The 26,892-nt window shown below is 45.1% G+C and overlaps 1 protein-coding gene across 4 annotated transcripts in view; it reads left to right on the top strand.

Annotated features, from left to right (window-relative positions):
- ntm (neurotrimin) overlaps window positions 1–26,892 on the top strand; it is a 290,781-nt gene that overhangs the window by 249,960 nt on the left and 13,929 nt on the right. For all 4 annotated transcript variants that reach the window (XM_061740234.1, XM_061740233.1, XM_061740232.1 and 1 more), the window contains exon 5: window positions 25,007–25,135. In XM_061740234.1, the coding sequence (XP_061596218.1) occupies window positions 25,007–25,135 (129 nt within the window). The remainder of the gene's footprint in view (window positions 1–25,006; window positions 25,136–26,892) is intronic.

The raw sequence follows: 26,892 nt of genomic DNA, 5'->3' as shown, positions 1-26,892 counted from the left end.
TTAAATCCTGTAACTTTCATTCTCATTGGGCAAACCCAACACATACAGAGACATTTTTACATTTTCGAGACTAAACACATATTTTTTAGGACAACTTATTTTTCAGTCACCAAACTTAGTAGAAATATTATTTTATAAATTATTCTTTTTTTTCTGAAATTTTCATTTGTGATTTTTTTTCTTTTCTTTTTTTCACCTCTACACAAGGTTTTGCTGTTCACAGTCAGCTGAGAGAAGCAGTGGTGTTTAAGATACAGCCAAGTAAACTACAACCATGCACTATTTAATCCGGCCCAAATTTGATGCATATCTTTGCAGTCTACCTCTGAACACATCTGGAGTGAAATATTCATCAAAAGCCGTAGTGCCACCTGTTGGAAACAGGAACTGTCATATGTTGTATTATGTATTGCATTCTTCTAGAGCCCCTAAGATTCCCTGTGTGAGATCAGTTCCACCTAAACATATGTGTATATGTTTGTTACCACCTTGTATTGAAGGGAAGAAACTAGCTTAACTTTCAGATGTGCCACCAGTCACTCCTCGATTACAAGGGCTAGGGCTTGATGAGGAAGCTCTGCAAGAATATAGTCATAACATAATAACAGACATTCAGAGACCAGTACAACAGAAAATGTCCACATTTTTGCTCCAAAAAAGAAAGAAGAATAGAGGGCTTCCAAAAAATGGGGAATAAAAACACTTTTTTTGCTAAGCTAAGCTGAGCATTCAGAAAAACGCCACAGACTGAGTTGCGCGTTCTTTGCATGCACGTGGGCTTGCTTTCTCACCGCAGCATGATGGACACCCTGGCTACCGCGAGGAAGATTGTAGGTCACTTTAAGACAAACATTTTATTCTTTAAGCCAGAAAAGCACAGTAAGAAGTAAGAGTCCAGTCTAAAAAGCACACTACTGGCCTTACTTTATGACTGTTGCACTTGTTATCCATTTATATTTTACATGCCTGTTGGGTATTTTAAGTTAAGCTGCTGTTTTTATTTAATTCAAATTTATGTTCAAATTTGCACTATTTTTACTAGTTAATAGTTGCACTATTATTACTGGATTGTTCAAGCTACCTCTAAAGCCTGGGATATACTTGCTGTTGGTGCTTGCGTTCGCGTCCGTTTGCGTCCGTTCGCCTGCAACACCAACCGCAACGTCGCTCGCGGAGAGCGCGTCGTACCGGCGGTGACCGATTGGGGGCAGTAAGTAGAGCAACAGTTGGAAAAGTGATTAAATATTTAGTAGTAGCGGTAGTAGCAGCTGTAGTAACAGTAGCAGATTAGAACAACAAACAAGTTAACATGACAATATTGGATGATGTAGGAGATTATAACATTGCTTTGGTTGCGATCTCCGCAAAGGAAACGGCGGCAGCGACCTCCGCGTCGTCACTTGTGGCCAGCTGGTATGTGACCGGGACCAGCGTCACTCGCGGCCAGAGCGAGAACTGCAGGTCGCGTACGCGTTCAGTGTCTTTTTGAGACACTGTCTGAACTGCAAGTATATCTCAGGCAAGAACTGTTCTTTTTAAGTGCAAAATGATAAAATAGGGTTAATAAAATTAAAATAGGGGACAACCTGGATTTGTTTATTTTGCATTTGTAAATTTTTTGTATGTGTTACAAAAGTATCAGATCAGGACTCGGTATCGGCAGATACTCAAAATCAAATGACTCGGAATCGGATCTGGCCTAAAAAAACCTGGTCTGGACATCCATAGTAGAGGGTCCCCCTTCCCCCCAAATGAAAATTGATTTTGAAGTCCAACTCAAAATTAAAGTTAATAAAAAAGCCAGAGTATGTGTAGGAATATTTTTTTCTTTCTCCATGTTCGTAATATGTTAATTATGGCACTCTTATTAATTAGCTTGAAGATAGCAAGAGTGTTTACCTGTTAAACACAATTAAGTGTCACAAAGTGATTTAATAAAAAAAATAAAAAACATTTGCAGGAACATCCTACAAGAATGACAGCTATATGTATTTATATGTTTATTTAGCCAGGGGTCCAAACTTCTGATGAGCTTTGGCCAGCCTGTTTGGCCTGTTGCAAAAGCTTCCGTGCTTTTGTGTATGTGTGCCCACGTGTACATACGCGTGTGCGTGTGGGCACATAAAAAGTGATGATTTGAAATGAGGACTGGGACTCCAACACAGGCATGACTGAACTCCTCCATACCCTTGATAGATGGCTTTAGGGCTTTGTGGTGGATAAGATGTGATTCTGGCTTCTCCCTCAGACCACACAGTCTGACTGCAGAATTTGCCAGCCCAGGTGCCCAGCTGAGGCTCAGTGCATTAAGACAGCCAGAATGTACATGCACAGGTTTAATTTGACTAGGCTGCAACACGTTTGTATATCACTGGTTGCTTGGAAAATTTGATTTAAAGTTGAAGTATTTAAAATTGGTAGTATTTGAGCCTTTTTAAGGTAAAAGAACCTTAGAACTGTTCTAAAAGCTGTGATTCAGGGAATCTTTTTGTTGCGGATAAGTAGATGATCCCTGACACAAATGTTTGCTGGACAAAAAAAGAAAGTGTTGAATTTGTGCAATTTTTTGTGTAAAGCCACTTGACTGGTTAATGAAAGTGGTGTAACAAAATGCAATGCATTTTTTAGGTACCACTGCTGTTTTAGATGATTCAGTTTTTTATTTATTATGCATTTTATTCAGGTCAAACCGTCAAAGTCGAACACCAAGTCACATTTGTTTGGATTTTCAACATCATAAATGACCCGTTCCCCCCTTCCCCCTTGAACGCATGTAATTAAAGATGCAAATGTTTTGTACACATTCCTGCATATGAATGAACAGTTGCATCTACATTTCTATAACTGTACAACCCAAGTTATTTTAGTGTAACCAAATAAAATAAGAGTACTGGTGTTAGACATTAAGTAGGCAAAAAATAAATCAATCAATAAACAAAATTGTGGTAACTTCACAATCCTCCTGGCATATTAATTAAACTTAATTGTTTCCAGGTAAGGCAAATAGCTCTTGGTTGGTGACTGGGGGGTGATCATGTGGTGGCAGGAAGATGCAAAGAGGAAAACTCATGGTTGTGGGTTCATCTTTACAAGACTTAACAAGACTTCCTGAGCTGGCAGTCTGTAAAGATAACAAAGCAACGGTATCCAGTGTATATAAAACCTGTCAGATCAGCCTGTAAGTGTAAATTTAATTTTCTCTAATTTTAGTGGTCTGTACCCTAGCTGTTAAAGACTGTGGTAGAAAATTCTGCCTGTAAGTCTGCCTTAATTGCTGCTGTTAAATGAGTAAGGTTCTGCTCTTGCATCGTGTGCATTGATCATGTGACTGCAATACCAAAATACTTAGTTCCTGTGTTGGCCTTTTTAAATGGTTGTAATGATGGATATATGTCAATGGCTAATTGGTTTACTGTGAAATACGCTCTTGTAGAAATGTTAAGTTTATACCCCAATAACTGAACACAAGAATTCATATGGGGGATACTTCCTAAGGGATCTTTTGCATAAAGCAGAAAGTCGTCTGCATAAAATGAGACCTTCTGTTTTACACTCCCTTTTTCAATACCTCTGAATCCCTCCTCCCCCTTGAGAGTGACAGACAGAGATAAACTGCGAGTGCAAATGATAGGAGAGATAAGAGGCACACCTGTTGTATGCCCAAGAGAGCGGGAACAGAGCAGAGTGCTGATTGTTTGTACAGATGGTGGCACAAGGGGGGGAATAAAGCAGTTTGACTGAATTAGCACCAAAATCAAACTGTCGCAGAGAAAGGAAGAGGTAAATCTAATCCACCCTATCAATAGCCTTTTCAGCATCAAGGGAGAATAAGATTTCAGGACTGCCAAGGGAAGATAGAGTGTGAAGGATATTGATAAGTCCTCTTACATTAGAAAATGAGTGTTTTCCCCTTATAAAACCGGTCTGCTTTTCAGAAATGATATGGGGCAAAATGGGCTCTCATCACTATGCTAAGATTGTAGCGAGTATCTTAAAATCGAAGTGAGTGAGTGATAAAGGACGGTATGATACACAGTTGTGTGGGTCCTTACTCTTCTTAAATATCAAGGAGATGGAGGCCTGCGTAAGTGTGGGTGGTAGGGTTCCCTGTTTATACGAATGACTGAACATTTGAAGTAACGATGGGGTTAACTGATCTGAGACTGACTTGAAAAACTCAACTGGGTAACCATCAGGGCCTGGAGATTTTCCAATATTCATTGATTTTATTGCCTCTTTCAGTTCTGCAAGTTTGTTTTTTTTAAACAATATTTTTTATCCCTGATTTTTTCCCATTTCGATCAACCAGTGCTCCTACCTAAGTGACAGTCCTGGTCATTGCCATCCTCTACCAACCAGTTCTGCAAGTTTAGTATCAACCTTCTGCATGTCCCCATGCTGAACTTTGGGCAATTTTTCAAAAAGGTTCAATTGCAGATTTTCATCCTGAATAGATTTTGACATGTATATGTATATATACTATTACAGATCTTGAATCATCTATAAAAAAATTTCCATCAGTTGGTGGTCAGCTTTGTCTTCACGCTTGTATACCAACCCTTGGTAACTAAGAAACAGCTGTTCAGCTTCTGTAGTATGGAGATTGAATTTTGTCTGGATTGTTAATCTTTTTTTATACAAATCTGGTGTATTCAAGGATGAGAGTTTATCGATGTCTGCAAAGGTTCTTCCAGTTCCTTCTGACAGACCCTCTGCAGTTTATTAGCATGTGATGTGAAAGGATCATCTTACCCCTCAGGTAAGACTTAAGACTGTCTCATAATATAGAAGGAGTGGTTTCACCGTTGCTCTTAGTTTCATAGACAAAAGGTTATCGATTCAAATATGTAGGCTGGCATCTGAAAGTAACAGGGGATTTAGCTTCCAATGGATGAATTACTCTGGTTTCGTATTAAAGTGGAGGTCTTGGACCACTGTGGCATGGTCTGACACTATTATGGGTTTGCAACACAGACTTCTACAAAAGATCCTTCAGACCACTGGAGGACGTCCTTTCAGCCCACAGCCATAAACCTCAAAAATGAATCTTTGAATAGACTAAACTAATGAAAACTACAGTGACAATTTATTAATCCCCAAAGGGAAGTTAAGTATTTTTGAATTTGAAACCTTGATACACACACAATTGAAATGATTTCATGAACTGTGATTGAAGTAGGGAAAAGACAAGAAAAGAAAGTAGCTACAAGTTTTGTGGTGGTCAAACTTGGAATTAAAATTCTAATCACTGGTGATTACTTACTGTTCCAGTTTGAATATTGCATTTTCCCAGTTTAAAGTGATACCATTTAAGTCTTTATTAGTTCTGATCTCTAGAAGAAGATTGTCCGAAACAACAATGAGTCTGTTGCTATAGAGATGTTGCCCTTGACTTTTCTAAATCCTTTTTTTGGGCTTAATAGATATCAGTTTAATGTCATATTGAACATAACTGCCCTCTTCCCGAATGATTACTGCATAGAAATTACGGATTTGTATAAATAGTCAATTGCTTGTTTGTAGAAAACCAGTGAGTGTTAATAAGTCTAACATCATAACGGCACATTGTTTGACAAACAATTGGGGCTTGCAAGTCTCACTCTTTTATTTTATTTTTTTTCTTTGCATGAAGTACAGTACCCACATAGAATCTGACAACCATAGAATGGCTTTTTGAGATATATTCATAGGAGAGTCCTCACTGGTTAAAGTGTTAACAGAATTAACATGTGCTGATAATGATAGTGCTTAGAAAAAGCACACAGCGAAACAACCAGCCACCAGTAAAAGCATTCATCCAATAGATCTGTTTTAGCTCCTGAATCATTGTGTACGCATAATGTCAGAAAACCTTAAGCCAATAATATGACCCAAATGTCTTCAAGCTTGACACTGCAAGTGTGAAATAGATCACATTAACATGTAAACGCCCACATGCAGACAAACAGACATTTGCATCTTCATCCAAATCACTTATAAGACATTGAGAGTTTTATTGTGCACTCAGAAATGTGAATCATAGTACAAGTGGGCAGAGAGGAATAATGCTTTTGGCAGCAGAGGAAGCCTATATTCAGCATAGACATTAGGAATAACCAACACAATTGCTGATACATACAATTTAAAAAACACTACAGAAGTCAGTCACACTACATACAAGAGCTTACTTTTAGTGAATATATATTCATGGAACATGGGAAAAGAAAATCATAAAGAAATAAAAAGGTTGGCGGTTCGAATCTCGTTCCGTCCCAGTTGCTGTCGTAGTGTCCTTGGGCAAGACACCTTACCCACCTTGCCCCTGTGTGAATGTGTTTGGATGTGTATGAATGTTTGGTGGTGGTCAGAGGGGCCGTTTGGCGCGGAATGGCAGCCACGCTCTGTCAGTCTTGCCCCAGGGCAGCTGTGGCTACAAAACGTAGCTTACCACCACCGGAGAGAATGTGTATGAATGAATAATGGTCTAAGTGTAGCACTTTGAGATTCATTGAATGTAAAGTGCGTTACAAGTTAAATTCATTATTATCATTATTATTATTATAAATAAATATGAGACTTGATGAGACTTACTAACCAAGTATAAAATATGCAGTAGTTAAATGTTTCTTAAGACAGCCAGAATAGTTACCAGTGATTTTACCATAGAGCCACCATTTGCCTTAAATATAATTAGCAAAGGCACTTGTTGATGTGAGTGGAATATGCTTAGTGCAGCATGCACACTGTACACAGACCATATAACCTTCCCCCACAACATACCTTGTCACTTATCCATGTCAAATACTGCCTGAAGTGAGAAGAGACAATTTAAAAGTGGTTTGAAAATGGTAATGAACCAACCTTGTTGAGGAAACCCATGGAACCCATTGGAAAAAATGGTGGATAATTAATGGACAATTAGGAAATACTTCCAACCTTGAAGCCAGTGATGTATTTTTCAAAGTTTGTCAAAGTTGTTTGGGATTCGCAAGAAGATTAACCACATTTTTCATGAGCACAACCCACATACTCAGCTCTGCTGCTTGTCCTACAAATGCATGTTGAAGGTAGAGCGGGCGTGACAAACTGGCAGGTGGTTCAAAAGGACAAGGACCTGATAACTGAAGGTTCTACCTCCCATTCTACTTTCAGAACATCTAGCAACCACTAGTAAACCTGCCATCCGAGAGTACTCTTTTCAGAACATATGGAACTCTGAGCTCTTTAAGATATGATGGAGTTGGTGATGAAGAGCTTTATATGTGAGGAGAAGAATTTTTTATTTTTATACTGGATTTTATTGGTGGCTGATGAAGAGCAGCTAAAACTGGGGAAATATGATCTATCTTGTTAAAGTGACTTTCAATCCTGTAACAATTTTTGGGATGCTTACTTCTGACTAATGGTGCTTTTATACTAGTACCCACTCAGCACGATTCGACTCGCCACGCCTCGTCTTGCCTCCACTCGCCTAGCCCTCGTTTGTTTTCAGACACCCAGATGAGAAGTAGGCGGGTTTGGAGAGAAGCTGCTGTGACGTATTTGATTGTGTGATCTAAACGGAGAAGACAACAACACTAAAAATGTAGAACCTGGAGGAGATGATATATGTGCTGCTGGGTCTGTGACTTGTGTTCGATATCAAGATATCTTTGTTTGTTTCGGCGCTGCTGAAAAGTCAGATGGGAGCCGCGAGCGCCTGAGAAGTGACAGAGCGCCTGGTGGATCTGGTCGTTCCTTATCGCCCGTCTAGATCCCTTTTTAATTCTCTCCTCAGCCACCAGGTTTATGAACATCTGCACCTCAGAGTTGGATCACCAAACAGACGTTTGCGCTGCCATTTTTGGTTGAATAAAATGAACAAGAAGCTGCGAGTCACTCTTTCGCTGATTCCCGCTTCCTGATTCAAACGTCTGACGGCCCCGCCCCCCGACCAATTGGTGGTGTGTAGTGTGATGACGTCAGATGCAGGGTGACTCAGCTCGCTTAGAACCTCGGCAGAATAGATACAGAAAAAGTATCTACTCGGCACACCTCCACCCGTAGTGTAAAAGCGCAAAACGGGGGCGTGGCGAGTCGAGTTGCGCTGAGTAGGTACTAGTGTAAAAGCGCCATAAGGTGAACAGACTAAGTATGACCAAGGTGATGCCATCTAGAGTAACTACTAAGCAAGACAATATTTCCTGTTAATTACAAAATTTCAATGTTAATTACTCGCAATAGCACGGCTTTGAAAGTCTTATCACGTCAGGTACCAGGTGTCCTCTTGGAAAATAGGGCAGTGACATACCGAAGAAAAGGTATACCTTATAAGGTATATCTTAAAATAACTTTACAAGTTAAATAGACATTCTACGACATTGGCGACGCTAGACGACAAAAAGCGCGCCCCCCCTTCATCTGATTGGTCCATATTTGATAGTTCCTAATTTCAGTGTTGGGGGTAACGCGTTACAAAAGTAACGCAATTACAGTAATGTATTACTATTTGCTGTAACGCAGTAATATAACGCATTACTAATAAATTTTCGGTAATATTTTACTCGTTACAATCTAAGTAACGCGCGTTACAACGCATTTTAACCCGTTTAGCTGTTGTTTTTTAAAGAATTCACCAACACCGCGTCCGCGAGACATCCCGACAACAGAAAAAGCGTTGGGAACGCGGCGCGGCAGAACGTAGCGCCGCTGGACACTGTTTGTGTGGGGACTGTTCAGTGAGCAGAGCCGGCAGGGAAAAGTCAACAGTGCGGCGTGTCCGCGTGTAACTTAAATCTACCATGTTCTCTATCGTATCGAGACTATCTCTCCACTCCGTTACATATTCCATATGTACGGGGATTGATCCCCCTGCTGTCAAGGTACGTGGATATTTCTTTAAGACACACCGGCTTGCCCGGCCACGCCCTAGGTTTACCTATAAAGCACCTGTGCTGGCGTGTAATCAGTGATTGTTTGATCTCCACCTGAGTCAAGGTGCAAGTGTGAGACGATCCGTGTTACAGAGAAGTGTGAGTGTGAGGGTGCAGCGTGAATCCACTTACCCAGCTGTAGCTGTGGTGGGCGTCTGTCTGCGCGCAGCCTCCCTGGATTGCTGTTCCCTCCTTCTTCTCCAGAAAACGCACAGAGACGCAGCCGTGATCCCATTTCAGCGTATTGTCCATGGTCTCGTGGGCTGACGCGCCCGGGTGGATCCGCGCTGTGATTCATCCTCCGGGCGTATTGCTCATGCTGCGTGAGCTGACGCGTCCGGCTGGACCCGTACTGATCCCCGGTCTCTCCCGGCGTATGGCCCATGGTTTCGTGGGTTGACGCGTCCGGCTGGACCTGTGCTGATCTCCGGTACCTTCCGACGTATTGTCCATGGTCTCGTGGGCTGACGCGCTCGGTTTGGATCCGTGCTGGTATTCCGGTCAGGAGACCGTGATTCATCCTTCCGGTGTATTGCTCATGGTGTCGTGAGCTGACGCACCCGGGTGGGATCCGTACTGGTTAAGGGCCAGTCGTGCGGCACCCGTCTGCCTCCGACACGTGAGGAGACGCCGAGTCCGTGTTAAGCGCCGGCTGAGTCCGGGTCGGCTGACAGCGGACGTCCTCTCTTTTTGTTATAAGTGCAAAGAAAGAGGCGAAAAGAAGGAAATAGGCTATCAGGAAAGAAAGCAAAGCCTCCCATATTGGCGCAGGCTTGTCGTGTACCTGAGCCGGTGTAAACAATCAGTGACGCGCCAGGCGCTGTCGGCCCCGCCCCCTGCGAAGGAGCGGAGTGATTGCGCAATCATGGCGGCCCAGCAGGGACGAAGCTCTTGCATGGGCTGTGAGGTTTCCATGCCTCTGGAGGATGGTCACGATGAGTGTATTGAATGTTTGGGACCTCAGCACGCTTTTTTGGCCAGAGAAAGCCCACAGTCGTGCATGAATTGTTTTATTTTTTCTGCATGTACCAGAGAAGCCCGTTGTAGATATTTCTCCGGGAAGCGGGCAGGTTCCCCTCTTACGGAGATGCCCAAACGGAAAGTTGGGAAGTCGAGGGCTGAAGCCACACGAGGGCAGGGGGAGTGTTCGAGACCCTGGCAGGGCACTCTGCCTCCCCCTATGCCTACAACAGTGGGCTGGCCTTGCGTTGACCCCCTTCCCCCCCCCCCTCTGGGGTTGGAGGAGGTGGAAGACGAGGTCGACGTGGAGACAGTCTTTTCTGACGACGATGATGACCTGTCTTGTGGGCAAAGTGGGGTCGGCGCAGAAGATGGAAGCTTTTCGACCCCACATTTCAATGAGGTTATTGGCAGGGCGGCCAGGGCTCTGGGTGTGGCCCCCCCTGACGACCTTATGGCGCCCACCTCTCGGTTTGAGGAGGTCGGGGAGGTCCGCCCCGTACCGGTACGGGTGCCCCTCCTACCGGACTTCGAGGAACTGGTGTGCGGTCAGTTTGCTTCACCAGCAGCCGCACACAGGTGGTCCGCATCATGTCGCAGGTTTTCGGACATGACTGACAGGGAGCGTGTTGCCTGCGGGCCGCTCCCTCAGATGGATCCGGCTCTCTCTCCTCTCGTTTCTCCCTCCGACTCCATTCTCGGCAAAGCCACCTGTCCCAGCAGGAATTGTAGACTCATGGATGACCTGCTGGCCAAGCTGCACAGAGCTATGGCTACCCAGACCCGTCTGACGAATACAGAGGCTATCATGTCCCTCTACCTTCGTGACCTGTCCAAGACAGTGCAGGAGGGTCCCGGGGGTTCTGATATTGCGGGTGAGCTTCGGACCGCTTCCTCAGTCCTCTCTTCGATCATGAAGGAGCAGGCGGTGGCTACAGGCAGAGCCTTAGCTTCCTTTTGGGTTGCTAGACGCCACTTATGGCTGTCCCAGTCTCAGCTCCAGCAAAGGGATCGGGACTGTTTGGTTAGGTTGCCGGTGGAACCTTCGGCCATGTTCGGTTCGAATGCAGCTCAGCTACTGCAGCAGGCACGGGACAATCGCCGCACCGCACAAGAGGTGTCGGGCTTCTCCAGGCGCCCCAGGGGCTCCAGGCGGCCGAGAACAGCCGTCCGTCCACTAGAGGCCCCGACATGGGGTACGGGGGACCTCAGGCCCCAGCTGGAGGCTTTTCGTCGGCGTAACTCCCGCATCGGGGGAGGAGGGGGGGTCCGGCTCAGGGGTCCTCCAAGCGCCCACCCCCCTCCTGACTATGCCAAGACCCCGGCCTGCCAGCTGCCCCTGTCAACGGACCGTTACAGGGACGCGTGGGCGGCTTTGGGGGCGGACCCATGGGTGGTTTCCACCATGACCCATGGCTACCGCTTACAATTTTCACGCAGACCCCCTTTGGCGAGGTTGGCCACCTTCACTACTGTGACCAACCCTCAACATGCAGAGGTGCTGCGGGAGGAGTTGTCCTCCCTCCTGGAAAAACACGCCATAAGGGAGGTGAAGTGCGGGGACCACCGGGCTGGGTTTTTTCTCCCGCTACTTCTTGGTCCCCAAGCGGGATGGGGGACTTCGCCCGATTCTGGACCTCAGGGTGCTCAAAAAATATCTGCGGCCCCTGAGGTGCAGGATGTTGACGATCCCCAGGGTGCGGCAGGCCGTTACCATGGGGGACTGGTTTGCCACTGTGGACCTCAAAGATGCGTACTTCCAGATACCCATCTGGCCGGGGCACTGGCGGTTTCTGAGGTTCGGCTTCGAGGGCAGACGGTACGAGTTTCAGGTCCTGCCTTTCGGCATATCCCTGGCTCCCCGGACATTTACCCGATGCATGGATGCGGTCCTCGCGCCCCTGAGGTTGCAGGGGCTCCGCATCCTCAATTACCTCGACGATTGGCTGGTCTGTGCGGCCTCGGAGGAGCTCTGCCACCACCATGTGGCCCTGCCCCTGGAACACATTCAGGCCCTGGGTCTGCGCCTGAATTACAGGAAGAGCAAGCTCCAGCCTTCTCAGGTGACGACCTTCCTGGGTACGGTTCTGGACTCCAGGAGGGCGGTTATCACGCTGACCCAGGAGAGGCAGCAGGCCTTCTCGGCCTGCCTCGGCCGCTTTCAGCTGCGCTCTCGGGTCAGCTGGGGACTCTGCCTCCGTCTCATGGGCCTGATGGCAGCCATGGTGCAGGTGGTCCCTCTTGCCCTCCTGTATATGCGACCCGTGCAGCGGTGCCTGCTGGGCCTGGGTCTGTGCCCTCAGATGTCCCGCCGGATCACGGTTGTGGTTTCTCGGAGGCTCCACAGGGCCCTCTCCTGGTGGAGGGATCCGGCCAATCTGGCGAACGGGAGTGCTCTGGGACCGGTGGTGTATCGCCAACTGGTATTCACAGACGCATCCCTAATAGGCTGGGGCGCTGTCCACGAAGGCTGCGGGGTCAACAACTGCTGGAGCGGTCGCTGGATGTCCCAGCATATAAACGTCCTGGAGCTGAAAGCTGTCCTCTTGGCACTCAGACAGTTCCTGCCAAGACTGAGGGGTCACCATGTCATTGTCAGGACCGACAGCACAGTAGCAGCGGCCTACATCAACAGACAGGGGGGTCTGGGCTCCCCTGTCCTATGCAAGCTGGCAACCACGCTGTGGCAGTGGGCTCACCCCCTCTTCTGTTCGCTCAGGGCTGTGCATGTGCCGGGACCATTGAACACAGCAGCGGACCTCATGTCGAGAGGAGGGCCGACACCGGGGGAGTGGAGACTCCATCCTCAGGTGGTCGAGGAAATCTGGCGTCGTTTCGGCAGGGCGGACGTCGACCTTTTTGCTTCCAGGGAGTCGACGCATTGTCACCTGTTCTTTTCCCTGAAGAACGACGATCCTCCCTTGGGGTGGGATGCGCTGGCGCACCCGTGGCCTCGGGGCCTCCTCTACGCCTTCCCTCCGTTCACTCTCCTCCAGCCTCTCCTTTACAGGATTCGGGTGGAGGGGGCGACGGTGATTCTGGTGGCTCCTCTTTGGCCCCACATGCTGTGGTTCTCTGCAATCCCACATCTCCTGGACGGCACGCCATGGGTTCTCCCGCTTCGGCGAGACCTGCTGTCCCAGGCGAGCGGAGCCCTGTTCCACCCCTTCCCAGCGGGGCTCAGACTGGCGGCCTGGCCCCTGAGAGGGACGGGCTCCTGGCTTTAGGCTTGCCAGAGTCTGTGGTGAAGACTGTGCAAGCGGCCCGGGCACCTCCCACTAGGGCTGCCTACTCATACCGATGGGGGGTGTTTACCACTTGGTGTGGGGTGCACCAGATGGATCCCTATTCGGCCAACGCCCGGGGCATCCTGTCGTTTTTACAGTCTCAATTGGAGGCTGGGAAGTCTGCTGCCACCCTCCGAGGTATGGTGGCAGCTGTCAAGGCAGTTCGTGTCGGTGAGCATGCTTTGTCTCCCGATGGCTGCTCCCTGATTTCCCGATTCCTTAAGGGTGCCCAGAGGCTTGCGGTTCGTCGGACTGGACCTTCTGTCCCTCCTTGGGACTTGGATATCGTCCTTGGTGCACTTCAGCATTCCCCCTTTGAGCCCCTTGGGGTTGCTGATTTGCAATGGCTCTCGTTTAAGACCGCGTTCCTGCTGGCTGTGACTTCTGCCAGGAGGGTGAGCGAGCTCCATGCACTGTCTGTTCACAGTGACTGCTGCAGGTTCCTGCCGGATGGCTCGGGGGTTGTCCTCCGCCCCAATCCAGCCTTTCTGCCTAATGTTCTGTCTAAGTTTCACCTGTCCCAGACAGTCGAGCTGCGGTCACTGTCCTCTTCTGAGGTGGGACAGTCGAATGAGCAGCTCCTGCCCGTGCTATGCCCTGTCAGGGCCCTGACGGAGTACATACGGCGCACGCAGGCCATCAGGAAGACCGATCAGCTCTTTGTTTGCTTCAACTCGAGCTGTCTTGGCGGGCCATTATCAAAGTCTCGACTGTCCCACTGGATTGTGGACACTATTCGGAAGGCTTATGTGCTCTCCGGTGTGCCTGTCCCGTCCGGGGTTCGGGCGCACTCGACACGTGGCGTGGCCACCTCATGGGCCTTGTGGCGAGGGGCCTCTCCTGCTACCATCTGTGCAGCAGCCACATGGTCATCTCGGTCCACGTTTTCACGGTTTTACCGTCTGAATGTTGCTGCCAGCCCCTCCTTTGGTGAACGGGTGCTGGGTGTGACTCAACGGTAGCCGGCTACCTTTTTGTTTCTTTTGGTTAGATCCTTTGTTGTCTCCTTCGGTCGGCTTGGCGCCTTGCGGGCTGATCGGAGCGGCCGCTCCGTTCTTGTCTTTTGTTTGGTTTCTTTTGGTCAGTCTTGCGACTTGCAGACTGTCCTGAGCAGCCCGTCTGTCTCTCAGGCTTGGCCTTTGCGTCTTGCGGGGCCTTGTCCTGACTGGTATGTAGACAGTGTGGAAGAATAGGAGATGTCACTTTGGTGTACTGGGCTGTGAGCCGCACCGTCTCCTCACGGGGTGTCTTAAAGAGTTCCCCGTACATATGGAATATGTAACGGAGTGGAGAGATAGTCTCGATACGATAGAGAACGTTTGGTTACTTTGTAACCTTGGTTCTCTGAGTGAGAGACTATCTCTCCAGCTCTTCAGGCCGCTCGAAGACATGTTTCGATCAAACTATCACTGATTACACGCCAGCACAGGTGCTTTATAGGTAAACCTAGGGCGTGGCCGGGCAAGCCGGTGTGTCTTAAAGAAATATCCACGTACCTTGACAGCAGGGGGATCAATCCCCGTACATATGGAATATGTAACGGAGTGGAGAGATAGTCTCTCACTCAGAGAACCAAGGTTACAAAGTAACCAAACGGTCTCAGCGTTAGGGCTCGGACAAGTGAGGCTTTATTAATATATGGGCTTTATACATTTATTAAATATATATGAGTGCGGAGTCGGCGAGGAGCTGCGCGCGGCGAGGAGCCCGAGCCGGGCTCACAGTCAGTCACGCTGTGAGAGCGGATTTATGGTTCCGCGTTAAATCGACGCAGAGCTTTCGCCGTAGGGTACGCAGTAGTTCGCGTAACCCACGGCGTATGGCCTGCGTTGGTGTAACGCGGAACCATAAATCAGCCTTAAACCACACCTGCAGCCCATCAGGAGGAGAGGTTAAAACAGCTGCGAGTTGATGATTGCTGGTTCGTTTTGTTAACTCTGAGAGCTTTATTGGTTTGTTTGTTAGCTTGCTGGTGTTTTTTTTTCTCTCTGGGAGTTATTTATGAAGAAGTTCTGAGTTCCGTGTGAGCAGTATTCGAGTTGAGGGGGGATGAGGGGTGATGTGATGGCACCCCCCCTGAAATTAAAACGGTCCAAATCACCCCCCCTGAAATAAAAACGGTCCAAATCATCCCCCCTGAAATAAAAACAGTCCAAATCATCCCCCCTGAAATAAAAACGGTCCAAATCATCCCCCCTGAAATAAAAACAGTCCAAATCATCCCCCCTGAAATAAAAACGGTCCAAATCATCCCTGAAATAAAAACGGTCCAAATCATCCCCCCTGTAAAACTGCCATCCCTCCTTTCCATCCCTTATGTCATTTCATCAATGAATGTGGTTTTACTGCTATTTCAACATTTAGAGTCATCACCAGAAAAATAACACCAGAAAAATAACTTATTTGACAATTTTCACCTGTTTCAAGTAAATTTTCACTTGAAATAAGTAGAAAAATCTGCCAGTGGGACAAGATTTATCTTTTTTTGCTATTTTGTTGAAAGTAACTCAAAAGTAATACACAAGTAGTGTAACGCATTACAATTCAGATATAGTAATATTGTAATGTAACTAATTACTTTCAAATGACAGTAACTAGTAATATATAATGTATTATATTTTGGATGTAACTTGCCCAACACTGCCTAATTTCTGCCATAACTCATGAATGGTTTGACATAAAGACTTGTGGGTGGTGTCATCTGACTCGGTTTTGAGTCATTGAACATAATTGGTGCAAATTAGCCCCGCCCCTTCTTCTGATTGGTCGATATTTCATAGTTCCTTATTTTCTGCCATATTTTTTGAATGGTTTGACATAAAGAGTCATGGGTGGTGTCATAGGACTTAGTTTTGAGTCCTTGATCTTTATAAGTGAAAATTGCACGCGCAAGGGCCCGTTCATCGCTGCTTGAAGCTTTAATTTCCATTGCATTTGTGAATGCCAATGTGGAAGTTGTAGATTCTTCCATAATACCTATTTATAACGTGTAAGGCTACTGTGAAACCTGTAACGTGTATTAATACAGACACATGTCATGAAAATATGCTTTTGCAAAGTTAACTAGCCTGAGCACTCTAAAATAATCCAACATGCTCCAAATAAGGCAATGTGGTACTGAACCAAATCCATTTGCAAGACCTAAATATACCACATACTGCACTATCTATTAAACTATTCCTTTATAAGTAATGTCTGTTCAACTACACTGAAGAAAATACTGAAGAAAAAACTGACTGATGTCCAAAGACTCCTTCTTCTTGGGAATAAGGACACCCACTGCCCTATGCCATACTCTTAACTTAAGGATATCAGGTACACTTTTATAGACATTGTAGAGATTCTGCCCGGGGGCTGAAGAAGCCATTTGACACCACACTATTCTCGAAACTTCCTTCCACTTAGGTGGGCCTAAATCCATCACATGACCTAGTTCTCCTAATGGTGCCATATCATATTCTTAAATATTATTCAACCTCTATGCTCGTTGATTCAAGGTGCCCTCCTTTTTCTTTGCTAAACAATCCTTTAACAAATTTAAGAGTCCCTTACTTTTTCTTTCCCCTTCCTTTCTCTTTTTTCTACGATTCCTGCCCTTCTACGTAACCTTAGCCTGCCTCTGAGTTCCTCTTGAAAAACATAGATTCCCTCCCTTTCTTTTTCTATTGCTTTTTTTCCACTGCTCTCTTAACTGCCTCCTTTCCTTAACAAATTTCTCAATTTCTTTTTGCTGTCTAAACTGACCTGATCCGCCCCTCTATCATGCACACCAAACCTTTCTACACCATATGAATAAATAATATCTCCCATCTTTTCTAATCTATCCTATACATTCTCTCTAAACCTGCTTAAAATTACCCACAAATGTTCTTTGTTCTCATTCTTTGCTATCATTTCCCCTAAGTCATCTAGTTCTAATATTTCACTCCATGTTTCTCTTTCTGACCACTGTGCTAACTTTACCTGCATCTTTTCTTACCACCGCCTCCACCACAGTGACAGTATTACTGGTATCCTGCAAACTACCTGTCGCTGGACTTTGTCCAATTGACTTGACTGACTTCTTTTGAAGCACTGCTCAATGAAGCCACTCTGTCCTTTCTTCGCTAAACACTTCTTCTTTCCCTGAAGCGTTCTAAGGTCTTTGATTGATGTTCCTTTCTGCCAGTCGCAAGTACAAACCTGAAGTACTGTATATTATCCTCTATGATAGTGCCTTTAGTCTCTGCAGCTTCACCTATTCTGTCTAAATATAGCTCTGCAGAATAAAGCCATCACATATCTGATGCATCGTCATGTCTGTTCCAAGATTCGTTACCATATCATCTATCTGTGAGTCATCTTCAAACCCTGCTCTTGCTGACTCTTGGGGTATTGCTCCTATTTGACTTGTAACTTAATTCTGGTTGTGGCAAAGTGACTGAGCCTCACCACTGCTACTATGGGTTTCTAGCCCATGCTAGCACCTTTGAGGTCGTTCCCTCCTGCCAGCTGTCTTTCCAAGCTGTCACATTAGACTGGGCTGTAACTTCAGAATCATGTAACCCTGTAGGCATTTTTGAAGAAAAGATGGCATACAGCATTTTTTGAAAGATCAATGTGTCCCAAGCCATAATCCACCGTATGCCAAAAAAATTAGACCCCTGGTTTTCTATATTCCCACATTCAAGACGGCCACCCCATATGGTAAATTGGACTGTAAACGCTGTTGCCTATCCTGGTTTAGGCTCATAGATCAAGCAATTCCTAAGTTCCAATAATACTGTGTTTGGTATTATTTTAAAGGAGACATTTATAGCTGTCTTTCAAACCTAAAGTTGAACTTTTCTGACATACTTGGAGGTCAATAGAGCTCCAGAAACCCCAGAGAATGTTAATTTTTCACCATTTTCGCCTATGTTATTTTTATTAGTATTAACTCTGTGACACCTAGGAATACCAGAGACATAAAAAACAAGTACAGCAATACTCACTTTCATATACAGTTTCAGAAAATGTATAATATCACCATATTATTTCTATCTTGTGGGTGATTGTGTGCTGGAATTCGTGGGCAGTTAGGCTGCTGAAATACCGCAGTCAAGTAAAGCAACAGGTGGCGAGTTGCCACAACAACGAGTTAGCGAGACAATTAGCTAACATGGATGTTGCCAGTGCAAATATTTGTGGTGGTGTTCATCTCCTCTATTAAAGCAGCACTATGTAACTTTTCCACCTTAATCTAATATTTCATCATCATCATTGTAATGGTACATCAACTTCCAACAGGTTTAATGACACCTCTGTCATGGTCTGAGGGGTCTGTATCGCCTTCACTGGAACTATGTAATTTTGAGGTGCATGGTAGGAACCCTTCCACACTAAAAAACTACACATTTTTACGGCTTTGACTGCTTTATGGCATACGCCACTTCCCACTCCTTCCCGATTCGTAGTCCAGACGAAAATGGGCAGGGCGTGGAGCGCAGAGCTCAGCAGAAGCTGGTAACCCATTGCTGTGTTGTGGCTGCAGCAGCTCCACACTACAGACGTGGGGAAAAGATCGCTAATGGTTTAACTTTTCACCGCTTTCCTGCTTGGAGGCAGAACCACGGAGGCCGAGTACCTGACATAACAAAGTAAAAGAGTGAAAGAGTCGTCGGCTCGGTTGGATCGCGGCTGTAACGACCAAACATAACGTTCCACAGTAAACAAACTAACATGCACGCAGACGGGGGTCGGATCAAAACACGTGTTTATTAAACCACAAACAAACACTCACACAGACCGGGGTAAGATCATTCATACGGGTTTTATTCCCCACTTCTCCAGCTAAACGCAGTTGCTGGCCAGCTTTCTGCGCTGCGATTAACCCCAATCTTCAGATAAAACTAGTTTGTTGAGGAAAAAATATTAACTCTATTTGTAGCTGCAGAGGAAAAAAATTATCTCACGAGGAAAACAAAAATATTGCTCACGCCTCGGAGTCTCTTCAGCATAATATAGCGGTCAAAAAAAGAAAAGAGAAGTAAGAGTAATACAAAAGATGTACTGTATGCTGTATTATTATACTAATTAATTGAAACACATGGCGAGTCAAACATTTACCAAGGCAGCTGCCAAACACTCCTAAACAAGGTAGCCGGAGACGTGGGTTGTGCAAAACTGCAGCAGTAAATCCCTTCTAAACAGTGGAGCTCCGACGAGGAGCTCCACTCTTTAGTAGGGATTTCATATGGATCCAAACTGTTAATAATCAATATTTTCTCCATATACTGCTCGCTGGCTTCCTTGTTTAAGGTATCCCGGTAAATTCCAGTTCCTTTCTAGCAGTTTAACATCTTTTTACGTCTGTTCACTTGGTGAAACAGAAAAGTCCGTCCCGTCTTCTCTCAAAACAAATGCACGCGACGGGACAGGATCTTTCCGGCAGTACACGCTGGTGCTCATGGGAAACGTAGTGTTCTTTCTGGTAAAGCACTACCGCTTTTGTCCAAAAGATGCCGCCAAACTCAACAAAAGCTGAAAGTTACGTTGTGCTGCTTTAAGGGTGAGTAACAGTAACAATACATTTGAAAAGATGAATCATGTGTTTAAGTTAATCAAGTCATTTAAAAAAATATCAACCAATTTCCCGGATTAAAGTTAAAGTTAAAGCTAGATTATGCATCGATTTTTGCAAGTCATTCTCATTGGCAAGCACACCCAATCATCAGGACTGTTGGAAGCATGGGTTGAGAGCAACCTACTTGGCCCCAACACTGCTGAACAAGTCATGGCTGGGAAATCATACAACAAAGGAATCCAAGCTCACAAGATCACTTTTCAATCCATGTGGAGGATGCTTGTTCCCAAGCTGCTTAGCTTCTTCAAAGACAGGAATCCAGACCTCAAAGAGCAATTGGAGAAGACCATGACTGGCCCTACAGAAGATCTTGTAACATTACTCTCTTCCAAAGAGTTTGAAGCCGCCAAATACACCTACTTTGAAACCAATGACAACCCAGACTTCAGGTTTTGGTGGGGCTACATGCAGATGGTCCATACCTTTTTGTTTTTCATTCGTGCTCAGAGAGAGGGGATGTGGGACCTGCACCTTTATGCATTCCAGCGAATGGTGCCTTACTTCATGCGGTACAATCATACCAACTATGCTCGCTGGGGAACCATCTACCTGAATGAGATGCAGCAACTTCCACAGCAGGTTAAGAGGGAATTTGATGCCGGAAACTTTGTGGTCAAACGCTCGTCACAAGGCTTCAACCAAGTGGACCCAGATCAAAGTCAGGAGTGGCTTGGCTGTATCGGCAAAAAGGGAGGAAGCATTATTGGAATCACAAAGACATCTTCAGCTCTCAGTCGGTGGGCTTTGTCTTTCAACATCAGAAGTGATCTTGCCCATAACACCAAGGTGGTCATGGGCCTGGGAACAAGTGAAGACTGCATCCACAATGAAACCACAAAAGGCAGAATGAAACAGGACTCAAGAGACGAAGAATCTTTGTTCACTGTCTTGCAGAGATTTGGTCTCTTTTCCACTTACCTGCCCCACACTGCAAAACATTGCAAACCACGACTTGGCTACACAGGATATTGAAGATGTCCTGTTGAATGCTCCACAGAAAGGGCAAGATCAGTTGAATGCTTTTGTCAAGGAGAAGCTGATGCCATCTAAAGAGAGAAGTGTGAGCTTCAGTGACAAACTGACTCAGAACAAGTATCTAACTTTTTCCTCACTGTTTGAAGTGAAGCAGACCGATATCAAAACAGGAAAGGCAAAAACTATCAAGGCAGACAGGAACATCCTACAGCGTCTCATCACAGCCTACGAAGCAGGACGCAAAGTCAACTTGGACAACATAATGGTGCATGAACTGTTTGTTGTACCTCTGTCTTTGGCAGAGGTTAATGGGCAGCTTCGTTCAGGTTCAAAGGCAATATTTGCCAAGATCTTGACAGCTGATATACCCTGCCCCAGTCACCTCAAAGCCACAGATCTACAGTGTGAATCAATGCTAGTCATTGATGGACAAGCTCTTATTATTTCCATTGGCAAACCACACGAAGCCAAGACCTTTAGAGACCTGGCAGACATCTTTGTTACATCTGTTCTTCAAAGTGGCACACAGTTTCAGCGAATTGATGTCCTGTTTGATTGCTACCGTGAGCACTCAGAAGATAAAATTAACTAGATAGTTTAGGCGAAAGATTTTATGGAAATGTGTGTAATTTATGGTTTAAGGAGGCCATGTGACCTCTATGTTTGTCAGAAAAACACAACCATGGGCTCAGATAAAACCTGAGAAGGTCCCCTTTACATTGATACAAAACAATCATATATTTACTATTGACAAACAGGAAACTGATCACCAATCAATAATTGTGCTAATTAATCAATAATTATGACTAAACGATAACTTTGACAGCTTAGCATACGGCAGAAATGGATTCAGCACAAAAAAATCATACAGAAACAATAGAGAAAGTGCTTTTCCTCAAAAATGCCTACCATGTTGTTTTCTAAGGGGCTTTTTCAATTTTCGGCCCTGACTACATGGAGTTTCCTCTGTTGTCAGCTACCCTATTCATAAAAGTCACTAGCTGGGCTAGTTTTAGGTTGAAATAAACAAGGAACGTGTGCTCCAAGTGTCAGATCCCCTCCAGCTCAATACCTGCTTCACTCATCTGCCGGCTCCGCCTCCCCATGTCACCATGGTTTCTCCCGCCTTCCACACTTGCTCCGCATCTGCAATCAGGGCTTCTAATTAAACACTCCACTCCCAGCCAGTCACTGCCAGATTGTTCTAGTGTCATGCCTGACTTCCCAGCGTTTTTCCCCGGACTGATCACCTGTTGCCGAACCTGCCTGTCCCCGACCTGTTAGCCTGTCTGCATCCTGGTAATCCCCTAAGCCTTCTGTCCCCGACCACGAGTTCTGCCTGAGTGTCTCTGGTTTCTGTTTGCTTGCGCCCTGGGCTGGCTAGCAATTCCTCTGACTGGCATTCTGGCTTCCAGATCTACTTACCGCTCACAGCAACTGGTTTTAGGTGTTCGCTCTCCTGCCACTCTGAGCGTTACCACAACCCCGGGAGGACCCTGCACTGAGCTCAGGTCTCCTCCTTAACCTGAGGAGTGAGCAGGCCGCATCTTTTCATACAGTCACCGCTTCTAAACAATGGCTGAAGCTCTGGCTGGCGGAGTTGGTTGTGGGCGTGGTTTCAGCAGCGGAAGCCGACCTATGGATTGTGCTCCTATCGTTACGTAACGACGGGAGCAGATTCTGAACGGCTCGTAGAAATCACATGACACTGGAAGATTCAGCCGGGCGGGGTGTACAGACCCTGCAGAATTTCATGGCATTTCACCTTTTCTGTGTTGGCAGGGTGAGGGGAGACTACTTTATATATGTTAAAACAAGAAAAAACGTGTTTTTCATAATAGGTCCCCTTTAAGTGGGAGAACTTGCACAACTGGTGGCTGACTAAATACTTTTTTGCCCCAATGTATGTCTCATTGTCAACATTCATATGGATGTTGACGGCGATAATCTTAAATTAGCTTTTAATTTTCTTCTAGAATCATTGGGCATCTCACAAAAAGTAAACAAACCGACGCACTGTTTAAATCATTCCCTCAATCTCGTCTTCACCTACGGTGTCGAACCCGATGATCTATTGTCGCCTGTAAACTCCCTCCTATCCGACCACTATTTAATAACGTTTGAATTTAACATTACTAATAATAATAATAATATTAATATTAATATTAATAATAATAATAATACATTTTATTTGTAAAGCACTTTTCATGAAATAATCTCAAAGTGCTAACATAAACAAAGGGAATAAAATCAAGACTCATAAAAGACCATAGGTCAACTTTGCAGCGCAAAATAGGAGGTATTATTTTAGCAGATGTTTGTCCGATGAAGCTATTGCTAAATTTAGAGAGGCCATCGCTCATCTTACGTCAGTGGAACATAGTGAAGCAGTTGAAGCTAGTAGCCTATGTTATACCTCTGCAGATGTTGATATCCGTATTAGTAACACTGATGATTTGCTGCACTCAGCTTTAGATGCTGATGAAGGAGGGTTTCCAACCATAGGAGCATAACTTCCTGATATAATTCAGATATCCGCATGTTGAAACAAAACGTGCATAAAATGGAAAGGAAGTGGTACTCTTGTATGTCGGTAGACACATTATGGATGGAAAGATAGTCTAATGGCCCTTTTCCTCTAGTATCTACTCAGCTCGCTTCTACCCGCCACGCCCCCGTCTTGCGCTTTTCCACTACGGACTTACAGAAAAAGTATCTGCTTGGCACGGCTCCACCCGTGCCAAGCAGATACTTTTTCTGTAACCATTCTGCCGAGGTTCTAACCGGGCTGAGCTGGCACTATATCTGACGTCACCACCCTCCACGCCACCAATTGGTCGGGGGGCGGGGCCGTCAGACGTTTGAATCAGGAAGCGGGAGTCAGCGCGAGAGCCTCTCGCTGCGATTTTATTATACAGCGCAAACGTCTGTTTGGTGATCCAATTCTGAGCTACAGATTTTCATAAACCTGGTGGCTGACGAGAGAATTAAAAAGGGATGTAGACGGGGGATAAGGAACGATCAGATCCACAGGCGCTCTGTTTTACTCTCAGCCGCTCGCGACTCCAGCTGATTTCTCATCTGCGCCCACACGAACAATACAAAGGGGTTGTGCAATCGAGTATGTCACAGCAGCTTCACCCCAACAAGCCCACTTCCCACCTGGCTGTGGAAAAACAAACGAGGACAAAGCGGGTAGAGGCAAGACGAGCCGTCCCGAGGCGAGTCGGGCTGAGTAGGTGCTAGTGGAAAAGTGCCATAATAGTACATAAAAAAGCCATTTGCAAAGCTAGAACATCTTATTATTCATCATTGATAGAGGCTAGCAAAAGTAACCCACATTTTCTTTTCAGCACTGTATCCAGGCTGACAAAGAGTCACAACTCTGTTTAGCTGTGCCTTCCTGAAGCTCTCAGTTGTGAAGACTTTATGAGCTTCTTTTACAGTAAAATCATAAAAATTAGAAAAGGAAACAACCAGCCCCACCCGGTAGCTGTGGACGTTTCTTCAGCTTTAGCAACTTCCTTAGGCTCTGACTTGATTCTAGACTGTTTCGATACTGTAGACTTCCCTGAGCTGACCTCAGTCGTCAATAAAGCTAAATCAACCACGTGTAGGTTAGACCCCACCCTGACTCGACTACTGAAAAATGTATTTCTCTTATTGGCAAGACAATACTGGACCAGATCAACTTATTCCTAAACTTAGGATATGTACCAGAGGTTTTTAAAGTTGCAGTAATTAAACATTTACTTCAATAACCTTCTCTTGACCCAGACATTTTAGCTAATTATAGACCAATTTCCAACCTTCCATTTGTATCTAAAATTCTGGAAAAGATGCCAGTTATGTGACCATTTGTATGTAAATCACATCACTCCAGTTCTAAGGTCCTTACACTGGTTCCCATACGTCAAGAGCCAGTTTTTGTGACTGAGGGTCAGGATGCCAGGTCCCATGTCTTTAGCCACTGCCAAATTGTACCAAACTCATTTGGTGGATGCATAGAAGGGTAGACCTATTTCATTTATTCAGACTGGTGGCTGGGCCCCCACGGCTGAAGACCCAGCCTCGAGGAGTTCTAGTAAAAAACATGACATGTTATGATTTTATGAGTATCCATAATATAAAAATGTATTTTTTCCTCCTTGTTCCCATCCAGCAGTGTGATGGCAGGGTATGCAGACACGCAGCGTGAGAGCAAATGAAACCACAGTTGTAAAATAATTAGATTTGCTCTTAATGACCCTCTGCTTTTCCTTCCTCTTTGTGTGTGTGAAATTTCACAGGAGACCTGGTGTCAGACGATGAGTTCCTGGAAATACCATCTATCTCCAGGCGGAGAGCGGGGAGTTACCAATGTGCAGCTGTCAACGATATTGACTCAGATGTCCAGAATGTTGACCTGACTGTTAACTGTGAGTTAATTTGCTGAATTTAAAAATGGTTAATTATTTATCTACACAAGGTCCAGATATTTGTACTTCAAATAGTTTCTTTTTAATTTTGAACATAATTACATTGTGTCTTTGACAGTTGATTACAGGAAAAATAGGAACGCTATTAGCGAAGATTTGAAGTTTTAAAGGAGTTTGAGGCTGGATTTATGAAAAAAAATTGTATACGTTTAAATTTTTCTAGTAATAATGTCAGATGAAGCGTTCCAAACCAAAAAGAGTGAGCCCTCTAGCGCAGTGATTCTTAACCATAGGGCCGCGGCCCACACTTGGGCCGCGAGCGCCATCTAGTGGGCCGCCAAAACAAATTCAGTTTTGTACGTGTGGGCCGCGAGGGCTGCGGGACTGCATAGCAACTCCCAACCAAATGAGGAGAAGAAGACACTCAGCTAGCTGTACGTGTAATAGTAAGAGAAATGGTGTGTATTTACAGAGAAAATCCTTCATTTTGCACAGAGTAGGTTTAGATCCGCCAGGATTAGGGATCGATTAATTGGGTCTGCGCCCAGAGCGAGCGAGCGCGGCGCGTCCCCGCGGCCGGGGAGGTCGGCTGAGGCTGCCGCTCGGGCGGTGGGCTCCGTTGTTACTGCTGAAGGATGGTAGATGTAGATGCGTGGGCTGTCGTGTCTGCTGGACTGGACTGTTCGGGCTTTCGAAAAAGCATCGGAAAGTAGCTGCTGCAGCGCGACCAGAGAGCTGCGGTGCAGGCTGTGCCCGTCGCAGCTGATCAGGCTCGGATGAACCCGACACACTGAGTCCTGACAACTTATTAATGTAAATAACTTAAAGTAAAATCAAACTAAGTTTTGTCCTCGCTGTATTTTTAAATATGCAACCCGGAATGGACAAATTCATCCTGTTCAGTCTTCCCACTGGGACAAAACCAGTGTCTCATACGTTCAGAGACCGTGGCGTTCAAAGTGCGAAAGTGAAACGCCACTGAAACAAAACACAGTTTTGTTTTTCATCAAACATATCCACTCAAGTCTGAACTGAAGTCACAGAAAAATAAACTGACCATCTTAAAACATCCTGCCCATGTTTGGGTCCAGATACAGCTGTGAAGCAGCTTTCTCCACAGTGAACATAATTAAAACCAAATATCGTTTCAGGCTCATCAATGAGCACCTCCACATGCATATGAGAACCTGACACCATCCAGCCCAGATTTAAAGTCCTGACAGAAGAAATTAGAGCTCAGTTCTCTCACTGAACGACAGAAAGTGGGGGCATAAGATTATAAGAGGGGAAGAAAGAAAAACTGCAAAACTGTTAAATTGTTAAGATGTGTTTTATATTAATTTAGTATAAAAATGTGTTGAGACAATTAACAAAGAAAAGGGGAAATTCAAACTGCTGGTAGAGAAATAAAATAAGATAGCATTTGAAAAATAAAATAAAATCTACTTTATTTTTAAGAGAAAAAAATATGTTTAATTCAAGTTAAACATGTTAATTGGCAAATATGTACTTTTTTTAATATAACAGTCAGATGCAGATGTTGATACAACTATGAGGCTACTTGAATATATATACACACACACACACACACACACACACACACACACACACACACATATATATATATATATATATATATATATATATATATATATATATATATATATATATATATATATATATATATATTATGATGTTCTGGACCTTCGCTTGAGTAAATTTTCTCTAAATGGACCTCCTTAAAGTTTTAGTTGAAT

Source organism: Cololabis saira, chromosome 14, assembly GCF_033807715.1.
Source record: "Cololabis saira isolate AMF1-May2022 chromosome 14, fColSai1.1, whole genome shotgun sequence".
NCBI classification, from domain to species: domain Eukaryota; kingdom Metazoa; phylum Chordata; class Actinopteri; order Beloniformes; family Belonidae; genus Cololabis; species Cololabis saira.
The sequence above is the reverse complement of the archived record's forward strand: the minus strand, read 5'-3'. Positions and strand labels throughout refer to the sequence as shown.